The sequence below is a fragment of the Equus asinus genome, chromosome 4 (genome assembly GCF_041296235.1).
Source record: "Equus asinus isolate D_3611 breed Donkey chromosome 4, EquAss-T2T_v2, whole genome shotgun sequence".
Taxonomy (NCBI): domain Eukaryota; kingdom Metazoa; phylum Chordata; class Mammalia; order Perissodactyla; family Equidae; genus Equus; species Equus asinus.
In genome coordinates, this window is record NC_091793.1 from 77,337,078 (window position 1) to 77,353,390 (window position 16,313).

General features: G+C 38.6%; 1 protein-coding gene across 10 annotated transcripts in view; it reads right to left on the reverse strand.

The window, feature by feature from the left end:
* The window catches only part of NCKAP5 (NCK associated protein 5), a 916,285-nt gene that overhangs the window by 422,637 nt on the left and 477,335 nt on the right, over window positions 1–16,313 (reverse strand). For all 10 annotated transcript variants that reach the window (XM_070507565.1, XM_044769045.2, XM_044769048.2 and 7 more), the window contains one exon: window positions 9,018–9,151. In XM_070507565.1, coding sequence (XP_070363666.1) covers window positions 9,018–9,151 — 134 coding nt within the window. The remainder of the gene's footprint in view (window positions 1–9,017; window positions 9,152–16,313) is intronic.

Consider the following 16,313-nt stretch of genomic DNA (forward strand, 5'->3'; position numbering starts at 1 on the left):
GAAATCACTAAAAACTAAAAGAAGTGTAAAACATCATCATTTTTGTTGCCATGTTAATATCAATATTACTAAAAATGCTCATTATAAAACCTAATAGCTTGAAATGTTATAGGAACTAACTATGCAAAAAGAAATTCATATTTGCATCTTGAGAAAATGCATCCTGTCACTTCTTGCTATGACAAACGACAGGTGAACACCTTTGGTCAGGAGAAATGTGAAAAGAATCCTGAAACACAGTTTAACGAAAACTACAACACATTTCTTTGGTCAGAACCCCATAACTTCTGCATAGCTAATTCCCTACTTTATTCTCCAGAAACATTCTTAAAAGCTTGAGGCTATTTGTTAGCAACAGATGTAGACATTTATAAACAAGGACCATCTTAACTGAATTATTTTTCACAAATTAAATAAAAGATTCCAAAAAACAGTTCCAAGTATTTACAATCAGCGCTCAGAGATTTACTCTGTGGAATACCGCCCATTAAATGCACTGCCTATGGACCAAGAAGGTAATCAGAACAACCATCCTCACCACGGAGACTGCTGCCGTTCCATCTGCCCCATATGCTGCCATAGACAGACTAGTATAAATGCTATCCGAGGGTCATGAAACACTCTCTGAAAGTAAACTTTACCCGGTGGGAAGTAAACTTTCAATGCACCAAATTCTGCTTGGTGCCCTGCAGACAGGAATTCTGCAAAGAATATTTTGAAACAGGCAACACATCTTTTATAGGTGAGCACTCCATCACAGAAGCTGACGAATGGAAAATCAAGTCTTCATCCTCCCAGGCTATCATGGTTTATAACTCTAAGAATGATGACTATTATCAACATTTTAAAGATTCCCAAAAATGGCCATTCTACAACCTCTCTTGGAAGGAAATTTCTATTATAAACACACTATCTGTAAAATTCTTCCATATGCTTAACCTAAGTCTCTCAGAGCACAATGCTGGCCACATCTTTCTGTTTCAGTAAGGATATTAATTCATTCTTGTATTTATTCATTCATTCATTCTTCAACCATCAAATATTTACTGAATGCCCACCATGGCAAAGGTCATTGGTAGTAACATAAGAGATGTATGAGGACATGAGAAACATTCTCTACCCCTTGGATAGGCAACAACAACCTTTAAATCTTTATATAGATCACTATCAAGAGCAATGTATGGAAACGGCTGCCAATTTCAGAAAATATGGAGGACAGAGGAACATGTTGAACTGTCCCAAGAACAGTAATCAACAAATTTAGACTGTGAGAAACTCTAGAGGTCAAATGCTCTAAGTTCTTCCACAAAGAAATGTGAAGGAAAAGCAAGTGATGGAGGGCAACCTACTAGTTAAAAGAAACATAAAAGATTGATCCAGTTTTATCACAGACAGGCAAGACTAAACTAAAGTGTCTAGGGATGCACATTAAACAATTTAATAAAACTATTAAAAACACAGGGAGATTACTGTTATAAAGTCAGGATAACACTTACTTATTAGGGGAAGATGAAAGTTGAGATTGAGAAGAGGCACCAGGAAGGGATTTTGGGTGGCTGGCAGAGTTTTCTTTCTTGACATGATGTTGGTTATAAGAGTGTTCATTAAGCCAAACATTTGTTTTGCATAGTTTCCTGTATCTGTGTTTTGTTTTTCAAGAAGCATCTAGCAACACGCAGCAACTAGAACCCCTAAACATTGCTAGTGGGAATGCAAAATGGCACAGCTACTTTGGAAAACAATTTGGTAGTTTCTTATAAAGTTAAATATATGCTTACTACATGGCTCAGTAATCCTATTGCTAGTTATTTGCTCAAGAGAAATAAAAACACACTGAGACCTGTGGGTGAAAGTTGCATGTTTATAGCAACTTTATACTCACCCAGGAATGGAAGAAACCCATCAGCAGGTGAATGGATAAACAAATAGTGGTACTTCTATACAATGGAATACTATTAAGTAATAAAAGGGAGTGAACTAGTGATAGATGCAACGACAAGAATGGACATCTCGAAAGACATGCTAAGTGAAAGAAACCAGACACAAAAAAAGTCAAATACTTTCTAACTTCAGTTAGAAGACTCTCTGGAAAAGGCAAAACTAGAGAGAGAGAAACCAGAACAGTTGTTGGCAGGGGTCTGGGGTATGGAGAGGGAAGTGACAACAAAGGAACAGGAGGGAACTTTTCATGGAAATATTCTATATCTTAATTGCAGTGATGCTTACATGATAATATATGCTTGTCAAAACTGATCAAACTCTACACCTAAAAAAATGGTTTTTCTGTAAACCTGAGTGAAAAATCATTTATTATTGAGAGTAGGAATGAAATTAGTTTCCAATTTTAAAATAAAACATATTCTTCTACATCCTGCATTTATTTTCTTAAAATAAAAAAGTGTGTTGGGTTGGAGATAGTAACACTTATAGGTATAACAGGTAACTGAAAAAAAATGTTAGAGGGGAGGCTAACTCACTCATGTTTTTACTGATGGCTATTTCTTCAGAGAAATTGTTTAGAAGTGAAAACAATTTTGGTTGTCATAAAGTTCTCTCTCTTCAGGCTCTTTCCCAAACCAGTTCAAATAAATCCTAAAGCGGACAACATGGGAGCCAAGAACAATAATGGTTACGTCTACTGCAGAGGATTTTAGCTTCCTTTTGCCAGTCAAGCTCCTCAGTATTCAATTTTGGCTGTCCTCCACAGAAATGCATCATCTGGGCTTGGCAGTTTTCTAATCTCGACTTCTCCAGGGTCAAGCAACCAAAACAGACACGGTGAAAGCCCATTGCACACAGCTTCACTGCGATGATAACACGGAGAATAAGACAGTCCACCCCAAGCCCTCAGTGTGAAAGCTCGGCGGTTAGAACTTCAAGTAGGCCTGGTTATAACGGTGTAATTATAACTTCACCCAAGAAATGCATTTCAGTTCTAACACACCGTATTTTAGAAAGCATAAAAAGCATTATAAAACCATAACACAATTCAACTTCCTCCTTTTACAAACGAGCAAACTGAGATCCAGAAAAGTCAAAGTACTTAACCCAAGTTATTAAGCTAGTTGGAAGTGGGGCTGCAACCGCATTCTAGAAACCCATTTAACAGGATAGCGCTCTTTGAAATAAAATTGGAACTTCACTCTGTGTTGTTTTCTCTATCAGAGGTGAATAATAGGCACTATAACTTTCACATTGCCTATTCAACAATGTATAGCTCTGTTAAGAGTTTAAGAAACTTGTGACAATGTCATCACGCGTATGCAGAAACAAAAATACAAAGGAATTAAGGAAAGTTCTGCATTAAGTTATTAGTTGCTCAGCTCCACTCTCTACATAGCTGGTTTTAGCCTCCCTCTGCTTTGCTCAAGTGAGAACGTATACACTAGGTTACTAAAATATAAACTTCTGACATCAAAATATGATCCATTTTATGTTAACCAAGCATTTTAAAAAATGCCATGTAGTCTTTTTTTCCATCCATTGTAATTTGAAGAAAATTTATCATTTAACCACTGCTGCTTTGCCGTTTTAACCTTCTGGTAGATAAACTTCTGGTAGATTTACTCAGAGGCGCAGAGGAGAGGTCTCCATTTTCATGAAAAGTCTCAGCCAGAAATAGTGCTGATGGTATGGAAATGGCAACTCCAAATCAATAGCAAATTGCCCTCTATATTCATCAGGAGGAACAAGGCACTCGCGAGGGCCAGCCCCTGTAATAGGTGAAAGGTGAACCTCTGAATGGGAACAAACGGAGAAGAGGAGCAGAGCCTGTGCTGTTGATCACCCAAAGGTCAATTGACAGCTTTCCTCATCCTGTTATGTTTCACTCCTTCTAAAGATGTAGAGAAAATGTTCTTTTAATGTACCAGACATACACAGAGGCAGAAGGGAACACGTGGGTAGAACATTTAAGGGCATATTATCCTCTTCAACACACACTTCTATGCCAGGTGCCTACAGCTTCCAAATGGGCAGCAGAAAATGAACCCTAGGATTCCATAAAGTCTCTGAGAGCCAATAATGTGAACAGCAACCAGCGAATGCATTAAGCAGTAAAACCATCTCCATTATGTCTCCTTGAAGTTCAGCATGCAGCAGACTGCACTTATGCACGGCAATCAACTGTGATAGGAGAAATCTCCCCTACAGTAAGCAAAGAAATAGCTTCAAGGCAGCAGATTAACAGTGCCAGCAGAGAAGGTCAAAGCAGGTGTGGCAAAATCCTGGAGGTAGAGCATGAAAGCCTGGACTCCATTTGGGCAAATTTTAACTATCTTAGTCAATTACGGGTGACAAAGCTGTATTGTTCCCTTGACTTAAATTTACACTGCAGAGGGGCCAGCCCAGTGGTGTAGTGGTAAAGTTTGCGCACTCCACTTCCGTGGCCTTGGGGTTCACAGGTTCCAATCCTGGGCACAGACCTACACACCACTCATCAAGCCATGTTGTGGAGGCATCCCACACACAAAATAGAGGAAGACTGACACAGATGTTAGCTCAGCAACAATCTTCCTCAAGCAAAAAGAGGAAGATTGGCAACAGATGTTCGCTCAGGGCCAGTTTTCCTCAACAACAACAACAAATTTACACTGCATAGTGTAAATACACACACAGACAGGCATGCAAGGAACATTTCAAGGCTACTGAGAAACATTAACTAATTCCTCATATTTTGGGTGTGATATGATTTGCTAACTGTAGATAGTTTACAAAATATGTCTGCGTGATGGTAAGTCTACCAGGTGGACTCTAATCTAAATTTCAAACACTGCTGCATACACCTGTCACAGGATAAACACACATATTATTATCAATAACATCTCTATGCAATCATTAATTTCATCTGGCTTGATTCATGCCTTTGCATGACAACATGCACTTAACAAGTAGGAAGTCTGGCTGTCCTGAATTTGGACAAAATTTCCCTTCCTCGATAGCTAAACTATAAATGTGTTGTGTTGTTCATATATGTGCCTAAGCCTTCTTTATCTGGATTCTACATTTTTTGAGGACATTACTTTGTTCTATCTTATTGTGCACACAATAAGAGTGGTTGATTGGCTGGAAAGAGCAGCGGCTTTCAGGAATAATCTACACATTGATTAGACTGTTTCCAAAGGGACTGACTCAAATACATGTTCAAACCAGGCATGGTTTGCATGAAATCAGAACTCTGCAGAGTGGCTTATTTCTTAACAAGTCTATTTTTTAAAATTCATTGTTACAACACCTCAACATAGCCCACCTGGCTGGAGACAGTGTTGCTGGCAGTGCTTCTCCAGATGAATCAAACTGATGCACAAACACTTCATTCACTCAAAGCAGAGTAATGAGTCGGGGGTTCTGACATTAATTTTCTTTACATAAAAGGGAAGGCAGTACCACAGCCTTAGTCCACACCATTAACCTTGGCTGGCTGGACAATCACAGTTCAAATAAACACTTAAAGGGAGGATGGAGACAGTTATGGAACTATAGGGGGTCACAAAGCTAATCCCACATAAAATACGCCCGGCCATGATTACCACACAGATGATGGGTTGAACATTCATTACCATGTCCGGAAAGGATCTTTGATTTAAATCTCCAAACAGTAAGACAAAGAGAGGGCAGCCTCAATGATACCACCACCTGCCTCTAAGTACCACCTTATGGAAAAGCTCCTTCATCTGTGGGGAAGGCTTAATTTGAAAGTATCTTTTTCTTCTCTGTATTTATATTTAAGAGTAAAAATGGTCTGAATCAACTTCGGTATGGCTGCCTGAATCACCCTCAGCGCAGGCAATTTCTGATTTAGGAGCTTAGAGCTGATTACATAACCTCTGGTCCCATCTCCCTCTCCTTTTCTTTTAATTGCCAAATTTTGGACCACTGCTGATCATTATCATTATACCCTAATCAGAGGTCAAGGGGGAGGACGGTATTATGGAAGAAGGTTTGGCGGTGACATAAAAGAGAACTACTCATTCAAACATTTTTTAGAGCTTTTTATCACCAAAGTGATCCTATAACTCATTACCACGGAAAATCACAAGTGTTCAGGTTTGCCTGGTGCCTTTTAAGCCACCAGGCCCACCATGTAACTAAAACTGCATAAAATCAAGCCTCAGACTAATTCTCCTGAATCACTCATTCTGACACCTGAACTCTACTTCCCACATACACCTAATTGTTCCCAGCTTCTAACTTCATTATTCACTTTCCCCTTCAATGCTTCACCTCATCCCTGAATCTGAGACTCAGAATCTCCTTAATTACTGTTTAGATGCTCCCATGGCTACAGTGCCATCAAGCATACCAGGAAAATACTTCACCCAACTCAGCCCAGGCCTCCACATCTCATGCCTCTGAGCTCCAGGTTCATAAAAGAGGAATTAGAGAGCTATAACAAACATATATTTGGACGTTTCTGTGAACTTGCCGTACAGCGCTTGACTTGAGAACCCCGAGCACTGGAGGTCTTCCTATTTTACCTGTTATCACTTGAGCATGGACCCACCAGTCCTAATTCACATATTGTGAAATTCAGAAACTGTTTAACTTTGCAGACATAAGTGACATAGCAGAAGTAGTAACACTTCTAAGAATTAATCCTAATTTGCATTGTCATGGACCATTCTCTATTATATCCTTCAATGCCATCTATGAAGGGGCCCGTGTGATGCATTCCATTATGAATTTATTAGCACAGATAACGTTTCTTTCTTTAAGGAGTAGTAGCCTCTGTCTACAAAACAAGAATTACATATCTTCTTGTGTTATCCTTTTTATCTCGTCTGCCAGGAATCTTACAGGTAAATTAAATGTTCATTCCCAGAAAAGACGTTGGGCTTTGTAAGTATGATTACTTGCCATAGTCCCCTTTCACGGTTTTCATTTTCAGTTTTTATTTTGTCAGCTATATTGTAAAACTACCTTTTATTGTAAGCCACTTCACATACTTTGAAAAGGCAAGTTATTAGCATTATTTTTAAAAGTAACCTCACCCCGTGAACAATACTTGCAATAAGTCCACATCTCAGATATCATCAGCTACAAAATGAACGCATCAACCCAGGGGCAAAAAGGAGAAAATTATTAATATAAAATTTTTAATTCAATACAATAATTTGGATTATAGAAATCATTGATGTGAACATTTAGATGCTGATCATGTCCAAGGGTGATGCACTATAGGCATGTTCTGTAACACTGAGAATTTTACGAAGACTTAAATTATAGGTACAGGATTGTTTAAATAAGCATAACTAGAAATATCTTACAAGTCAAATTTTAAAATGTGAAAGGACATCAGAAACGGTTTAGTGAGTCTACTTAAATTATTGAGTAATTATCTGATCTGTCATGCACGCTTTTTCCTCCATTGTTGCTGATTTACACTAGTTGTCTGGCTGTAAATGGACTTGACTTTTTCAGTTTCAATGAAGCTTCACGTAAGAAAACTGGTTATACTGGGGGGAAAAATCTTCGCAAAGCTGTATGTAAAACCAACCACTATTTGTTTTACACATAATTATCTTCTCTTTCAGCCTAGGATGTTGCCTTGGCTCTTGTGCAACTCAGATCTGTATGGGATTGTCATTTGATTTACAGCAGATGACCTGGCATCATATGAAAATAATTTACTGCGCCATGTGCCGCACGCCCTGTAAATCAATAGCCTGAATACAGAGACACCTCAATTAGACAGTGCAAGAGCAGCAAGATCTGCCTCCTCCTTTCTTATATTATTAAAATGGCAAATATTACAAAGCAGTACTTGTTTTAAAGCTGCTTCGGAAGAGGAATCTATTATTTCAAGTTGGGAGACACAAAGTGAGAGTTACCATCAAACTGAATGAAAAATCGAGCAGGAAGTTCTATAAGTAATAGCCCATGAGGGGTGGGACATGCATTTGTTAAAGTATTGATTGGTGTATTTCTACAGCACCAGTGTATTACCATGGGCTCCAAGAGTTGAACAGGGTGTTCAATTATGACTCTGAACCCTGAGGAGCCATCCATCCTTCCCACCCTGTTCTTCCAAGAAGCCTCTAAACCAAAGTCGCAAGTATTCATGGTATTAGCCACAATGAGATAAATCATTTGGAGGTTCAACTGTGGTCTCTCCCAGCAACCCACCTGAAAATTCAGCATCATTATAAAAGCCTCATAATGAGGAAGTGTATTGTCCGTCACCGATCATATCCAAATCCCAGTGGGAAATTAATGACAAGACCCACAGAGTTTTCTCATGAAAATTTTAGGGCAACTTCTCAAACTTGATTCTGCCTGGGATAACCTCACGAGGGAGAAAAAACAAAAATTATTTTCCTGATTTTGCAAATGGTGAAGTGAAATATTGAAATGAAAGCAAATTGTCCCTCACAGAGTCCCCATATCTGGTCCCAAGACTGTATTTGCACAAGTTTGTCTTGTTTTCCATGGAACTGAGTAGATTTTAAATAATAGGTTGAATCTTCATCCATATTAACAATAACTGAAAACTGAAAGATTCTGGCTGTGCTGGAATTAAATCTAAGAAGAGCTACTTTTTCAGAATGCTCCTTTCAAATTCAGGTTACGTCTTTTAAAGGAAAGAAAACCATTGATTTTGATTTTTTTTTAACTCCTCCTAAATGTTTCCTCTAAGTAATGAGTAAGAGCTTACTGGTTAATTAGATTCATACTGTCTCTCTACCTTAAAATAAGATTATGATGACCAGTGAAATTTCATCCTCTTAGCTGGCCTTTCACAAGACATGCCTATAGGCCACAAAGCCAACACAACCTACTGGAAGACCTCTTGAAAGAAAAGACAAGCAGCTTCAATAAAGCCAAGACAATGTGAGGTGCAAACGGAAAGTTTCAGAAAATTGGTCCAAATGCAATAAGATGGCTTAAAGGTTTAAACTGTTGGGGAAGTAACTGGTCAAATGCAACACAATCTTGCACAGTGGGAATTCAAGCAAAGGTGCAATTGGTGCAGGGAGAAATGCATCTTCTGAAGCAAGATGCTCAGTTCATAACAATACCTGGAGAATTGCTGCTGCAGGCCACGCATCTGAATTCTGTTGCGTTCAGACTCCAGTGTCACCTCCTGCAATCGCTTCTCACTCTGAAGACGTAAATGTCTCTCTTCTTCCAATTCATGTATCAGCTTCTCATGCTATAAAAGGCACAAAAAGAATGACTTTTAAGAAGGAGTTTCTTAAATTTTATGATGAGAAATAATTAGTAATAGCTGTCAGTTACTAAGTGCTAACTCAGACCTTATATATAGATCAATTGATTTCAGCCAGCCCTGGTGGTCTATTGATTAAGATTCGGAGCTCTGATCACTGTGACCCAGGTTCTTTTCCCGGTTGGAGAACCACACCACCTGTCTGTGGGTTGACATACTGTGGCGGCTGCATGTTGCTGTGAAGTTGAAAGCTGTGCCACCAGTATTTCAAATACTAGCAGGGTCAACCAGGAGTCAGAATTGACTCAATGGCACTAACAACAACAAAATTAATTTCATTCTGGTTACAACCCCATGAAGTAGTTCTACTATTAATCTCTTATTATAGACAAGGAAACCAAGGATCACAGACATCTAAGCAATTTGTCATAAAAACTAGAAGGTGACAGGTTTTCAATCCTGGCTGCTGTGACTCTAATGCCTGAATAATTTCCACTAAACCAGGTGGCTTTCTGTGCAGCTGTGAAGATCCCTGACCCAATAATACCATCAAATTCATAATAATTCAACTAATAATGACTAGGATCATTAGTGCTTGTTCAGGATTATTTTATCTCTTCAATCTGTGGTATACGATTTAAAGGGAACATTACTGTTTTTTATAGAAGGGTCGGGAATTTTAAGTTAATTACACCATGGAACTCATGAGACTAAGGAAAGAATTAGTTATTATTTCCCCCAATTAGATTTTTACAGATAAAAATAGGCGAAACCACACATTGTATTTATAATCCCAGAAAACTAGCTCATCTCACAAATGGCCAGCAGGAATTAAGAGAGGGAGTGAATGAGCCAGAATAGATGGTTCAGCAAAAACTCATTCCTGGAACGGGCACAAAGCACACAAGATTAGATCCTCCTAACATTATTGACTCAGCCATGCTAATGTTGCTTTTGGTTTTGTTTTGTTGCTGCTACTGCCTTTTATTTATTTTTAGCATGTCATGCTATTCAAGTTATTGTTGTTGCTAAATTAAGCACTTCGTATACAGAATACATACTCTGTGATGAAAACCAAAGACTTAATACCTGATTATGAGGGACCTAAATTCTTTTTGTTCTGTTTTGTATGCTTTTTGGTGAGGAAGATTGGCCCTGAGCTAACATCTGTTGCCAATCTTCCTCTTTTTTTGTTTTTTCTCTCCGAAGCCCCAGTACATAGCAGTAGGTCATTTCAGGTCTTCTAGGTGGGATGCCACCACAACCTGGCTTGATGAACGGTGCGTAGGTCTATGCCCAGGATCCAAATTGGTGAACCCTGGGCGACTGAGGCAGAGCATGAGCACTTAACACTTGGCCACAGGGCCAGCCCCAGCAGGATCTAAATTCTTAAAGGGAAAGAAGGAAGCTGAGACCTCAGTCATCAAACAAATTAGACAGTATGACTCTGTACCATGTGTTACCCAGGATGAAACAGGATCCATCGCATGGGGCATACTCACAGGAAGTGAGAGCAAAGATGGATTTTCTCCAGCTCTAACTCGTAGGGAAAAAGTTCTCCTGAGGACCATGAAGGACACATTAGATCATGATCCGGAAGTGAATCTAGGTCCTCTAAAAATATGTACACATCCCCATGCCTCTGCACATTTGACCACACTCTTCCTCCTGCTTAAAAGCCCTGTGAAGTCTCTCTATTCAAAGCCTAGGGCTCCTTCTAGGCTCACCGGTATGCCATCTCCTCTAGAACTTTTCTCTCATCACATCATCATTCTCTCCCTTCCCTGAGCTCCAAAAGCACCTACTATCTTTACCACCCATTTGGTCCTTACTTACTTTTTTGTATTATTATTTTTCGTGAGCATTTATCACAATTCTCCAACTAGATGAACACTTGTTTGAGATTAGCACTATGTCTAATGTGTATATTTTTGTATTTAGCATATTACCCAGTGCACAGTAGTACTCGAAATAGATTTGCTTACTGATTCTAGAGCTGGCCTTTTGCTAAGTCAGGCCTGTAGCTTCTATGTCACTACCTCTTACATGGTCCATTTTTAACCCCCGCAATCAGTTACTTCTATTGGAATCAGAAAAACCAAAATCAAAATCAAATCTTTATTCTGTCACTTTCTAGCAGTTTTGGAAAGAAAGGAAAACATGGTTGCAGAAGAAAAATGTGCTAATTATCATCAAATCTTTGTAGAAATAGTTAAAATGGCAAATTATATATAACATCTATTTTACCACAATAAAATATAAATTAAAAAAGAAACTCTTCACTCAATTATTGCACATAATCAATATTCCTCTTTGTACAGATTCATTGGACTAGACTGAACATGGGTAAGCCACCCATATTATAGAATCTAGAAGACTGTGCTTTGATTCCTGAAACAGGCAAAAAAAAAAAAAAAAAAAAAAGGAAGTGTATGTTAAATTGTTCAAAAGCACATCCTGTATAGGATGTGAAGTTTTGCAGAGAAAATAGCACCTGTCCTTCCTTTAAAAGAAAAGAATGTTACACAGATTCACTCACTGCTATATTGAAGAATTGCCAAACCTAATAAGGAAGAACCTTTTCTATATGAATAATCCCTTCTGTTCAATTTGCTAACGCCGTTTCAAATATGAATAAAATTATACCCTCACAACATAGAGAAAGTTCTAGGGAATTCTAAGACTAATAAAGGCAAAAGATGTTTACTAAAATGCATTCCCTTCAAATGATGTGTTTCAATTGAACCATCAAAGCTTGACAATAAGCCACACCTACTTTCCAAATACAGAAAAAAATTTTACCCAAATTATAGAATATGGCTGAAAGTAGCAAGAGAGTACATCAATGGATTAGCCATATTTTTTTTTTTTTTGTATTAGCTGTATCCTGAATATAAACTGATTTGTCCCCAAAGTAGTTTTGACTTTCTCCCACAGGTTTGCTCTACATCTCTTACAGCAGGAAGATTGAAAGGGAGTGAGAGATGGAAAATGGTTGGGTGTTATTTCTATGATGTCTCTAAGTACTGAAGAGCAGTAGGTAAAAGACAATGTCACAGAAATCTGGGTAACAAATCTGATGAGGCCAAATTTCCGTGGCAACATCTCTCTTTCCATTGACCCACTGGGCTGGGCTGGCTCTAAGCAGCCATCTTGAGAGCTCTGACAGTGTTTTTCAAAACTTATTGGACACCACATTTGTATTTCTCCTAGTTTCATTTAGCAAGATCACCTCTTCCCTTTCTCCTCACTGGCTTTCTTTACTACTGCATCCACATCACTACCCCAGGAGCACAAACAATGGCCCAGGACTGCATCTAAAAAGTGACATTAAACACATGTTCACAGGAAACTTTGCCAGCCACATTCTCTTCCTTCCCTTTAGAGGCATGGCTTCATGCTCATTGAAAAGGCAAGTTTGCATATTTTTCTCAAGAAAAGCAGACTTCACGTGGGTGAACTTTCAACCCCGCATTCTTCTTTAGCTGCTGTCTCTAACTCTATAGGTTCTATGAGAACAGTCTCGGAGAGCCCTTTACAGTTTATAGAACATTTCCACCTTGTTGCTCTGTCTAGTCCTCAGAACAACTCTGCATGTCGATTGTCACCAACTCTACTAACAGATAAAGAAAGTGAGGTAAAGACAGGGAAGGAGCTTGCCCAGGTTAAAAATCACCACTCTGGGACCAGAACTAAGTTTTTCTGACCCTGAGTGCCCACTTTTTCATACTGTGGTCAGTTCTGCTATAACACTTATTTTTAAAGTGCAAATTTATTCCAATGCAAATGAGATATCAGGGGGCAATTTGAGCATGACACAAATCTCACATTTGCTTATGCCCAATTTCATTCACGAGAAACATGTGAACAGAGAAAACTGCAGCCTGCTGAACCTAATGTAAAAATACACCAATCACACACACCTCAGATAGAAGGACCAACACCCTCAGTCCACCATGCATGTTAGGAGCCACCCCATCCACATCTTGTGGTGCAACTTGCCCTCTGATATCAGGGGACTTCTATCGCTTCATGATAACTCACAAGCTGCAGCCCTTCCTGTGACGGCTTCCACAAGCAACTTCACGTCCTTTTCAAGGTAAAGTGACATATTTGCTGTATTATTTATGTAATTCTTAACCATTTAACACATGTAAAACTTAGCTGCCATTTTTATTAGATTCTTTTTTTTTATGTGCCACTGACAAAGTTTCTGAGTATTGTGCCCCTAGCTCTATTTTCCCCACAAGGCCTGTGCCGTGATTTTTCGGAACATGTATGTCATGTTATAGCAGACCTGACTGTACATCACGGTGGAGAAAGAGAAATCCAAATCAAGAGAAGAATTCTGGAGCCCTTTCCCTATTTGGGCACAAGCAAAGAGTCAAGGCTTCGACAAAGAATCAAACATAAAAAGAAAGGTATATTAAGTCCATGTCTTTGTTCTACCAAGTGATCTTGTCTATATCTCATAGCCTTCACACACATCTTAAACTTCCTCACATTTAAATTCTATGCTCTGATTAAACCTTTAGGGAAGAAGATTCCACAATTTCCCTGGGTAATCCATTTTATTTTTTTAAACTCATTTCCTGATCATTTTCTAAGACTTGCTTAAGTTATCTCAAGTTATCAAAAAGCCATTTCTGGGGGCTGGCCCTGTGGTATAGCAGTTAAGTTCGCGTGTCCCACTTTGGCGGCCCTAGGTTTCGGCTGGTTCAGACCCTGGGTGTGGACCCACACACCACTCATCAAGCCATGCTGTGGCAGCGTCCCCCATGCAAAGTAGAGGAAGATTGGCACAGATATTAGTGCAGGAACAATCTTCCTCAAGCAAAAAGAGGAAGACTGGCCACAGATGTTGGCTCAGGGCCAATCTTCCACACTATAAAAAAAAGAAGTCATGTTCCCAGGAAATGGAGAAAAACCTATAGGTTCTGATATTATTTCCTAATTTAACAGAGAACTGTGCTTGGAAAAGGAGCTATGGACGCACTCATGTGGATTTATTCATTCACTCAGCCCACAAATGTTTACTGAACACCAAATATGTGCCAGACACTGGACCAGACAGGACAGCAGCCATGAGCCAAGTAGACATGGTTCCTGACTGCAGTAGGCTTACACACTAGTGGAGAAGGCAGGCGCTAAAGGAACTATCACACAAATACATATATCAGTACAAACTGATGGATAATTAAGGGTTTGCTGAAGGATGACAGCAAGAGGAACTGATTTGTCTGTCTGGTTTATTTGGTTAGGGGAAAGCTTCTCTGGGGAAGTAACGTTTAAACTAAGACCTCCGTGATGACTAGGAGTTACCAGGTGAAGAGACGGTACCAGCACTGCAGGCAGAGTGAGTAGCAAAGGGGAAGTCTTTAGTCACATATGAGAAGAACTAAGAGAAGCCCAGTGTGCCTGGAGCCCGGCGAGCTGGCGGAACAGGGGATGGCATATGATACAGGTGGGAAGAGCAAGGGGTAGCCCCAGGGGACCATGAAGGTTATATGAAGGATGTGGGCTTGTGTCCTGAGTAAAAAGATAACTCATTACCAGAGTTTAATCAATCAAGTGATAGGATCTGATAAAGATTGTACAAAGATCACCTGACTACTGTGTGGAGAAAATACTGAATTAACAGGCTAAACAACAGAGTGGGAAAATATTTAAAGGGAATGGTGAATGCTACCAGCTTCTAGTTTAGACTGCACCATTTGCTACTTAAGTGGTTTTGGACAAGCCAGTTAACCTAAACCTTAACTGTTATAAGCTAGTTTCCTCTGTATATTGGGGAGAGTAAAATCACCTAAGCCAATTTCATAGTACCAGTGTGAGGAATGAGTGAAATAATGTATGGTAAAGCACTATAAAAACTTGAAAGTGCCATATAAAAATAAGATATGGTTAACTGGAATTTACAGCTTATATTGTCTAATATACTTTAGTTACTGTTGATAAATTCTATAAAAATTTTAGTCTTTAATGATTACTACATATTAAATAAATATTGTAGTTATATATTTCTTTAAAAAGCTCAAAAATGTGTTTTTAAGTAGAATAACTTTAATACTGAGGAGAAATACATTTTAAATTACATTTAATGTAAGAACAGAGAGACTAACTTAATCACAGATACCATCTAGAATGCATATAACCATAGGCTTAGACTTCCCTAAAAGACATTATTTTTTAATCCTACCACCTAGTACGATTTTAAACAGATGGCTTGATCTGTGGTGTGCCAAGACTTCAGGTGTTAATATCAAGATATCAACACTTGATTTCAAATATAAAAAGTCCATCCCACGTCTAATTATAACCCTAACCCTAACCCTAACCCTAACCCCAGACTGGATTCTAGTTACATCAGTGGGTGATACTACTGGCAAAGTTAGTTACAAAAGAGTCAACAAATTTGGAAAGAAAAGAGGAATTTTCTTTACTTGCTGTGAAAATTCTAGTCCCACCAACCATGGTCACATGTTAGGTGAAACATCCAACAGAGCAAGAGGGGCATCTCCCATTTACTCTCCAAGCATTCTGCGTAAGTCCTGCTTAGTGAGTGACATGAGGTATCAACTCATCCAGAGGTATTCTATGCCGACTTGATGCTTAAGAGATAGATAATAATATATACAAAGGTATTCACTATGTTTCCATTTCAAAGGATTTCCTGAAATGTGTTCAAGTTATAATAATCTTGTTGAATAATATTTTATGATTGAAGAATCATGGAAAAAATATTAACACCCTTGGATAATAAAAGGATCTAAAAGGTAGTGAGAAATGCACAGAGACCATTAGAGAAGGCAATAGGGATTAAATGATATTCCTGGGTATTGATGAAAAAATACATGAACTCATCCAAGAAATGTGGAATCTGGTAAACAAGCTACATACTATGCAATGAGGATTTTAAGTTAAACAGACTATTAGAAGAGATAAGTACATTTGATTCAATGATATAAACATAAGGCATGGTATTAAGACTCAATAATCAATCAGAACTTGAAGATGTGTTTAGATTTCCTTATTATTCGTATCCAGACAATCACAGATATCACCAAGTGTTCACCATCAACATCCAATGTATATTGGATCATTTTAAGATTACACAGAGACCCAGAATAACCATTCTAATTCTCTT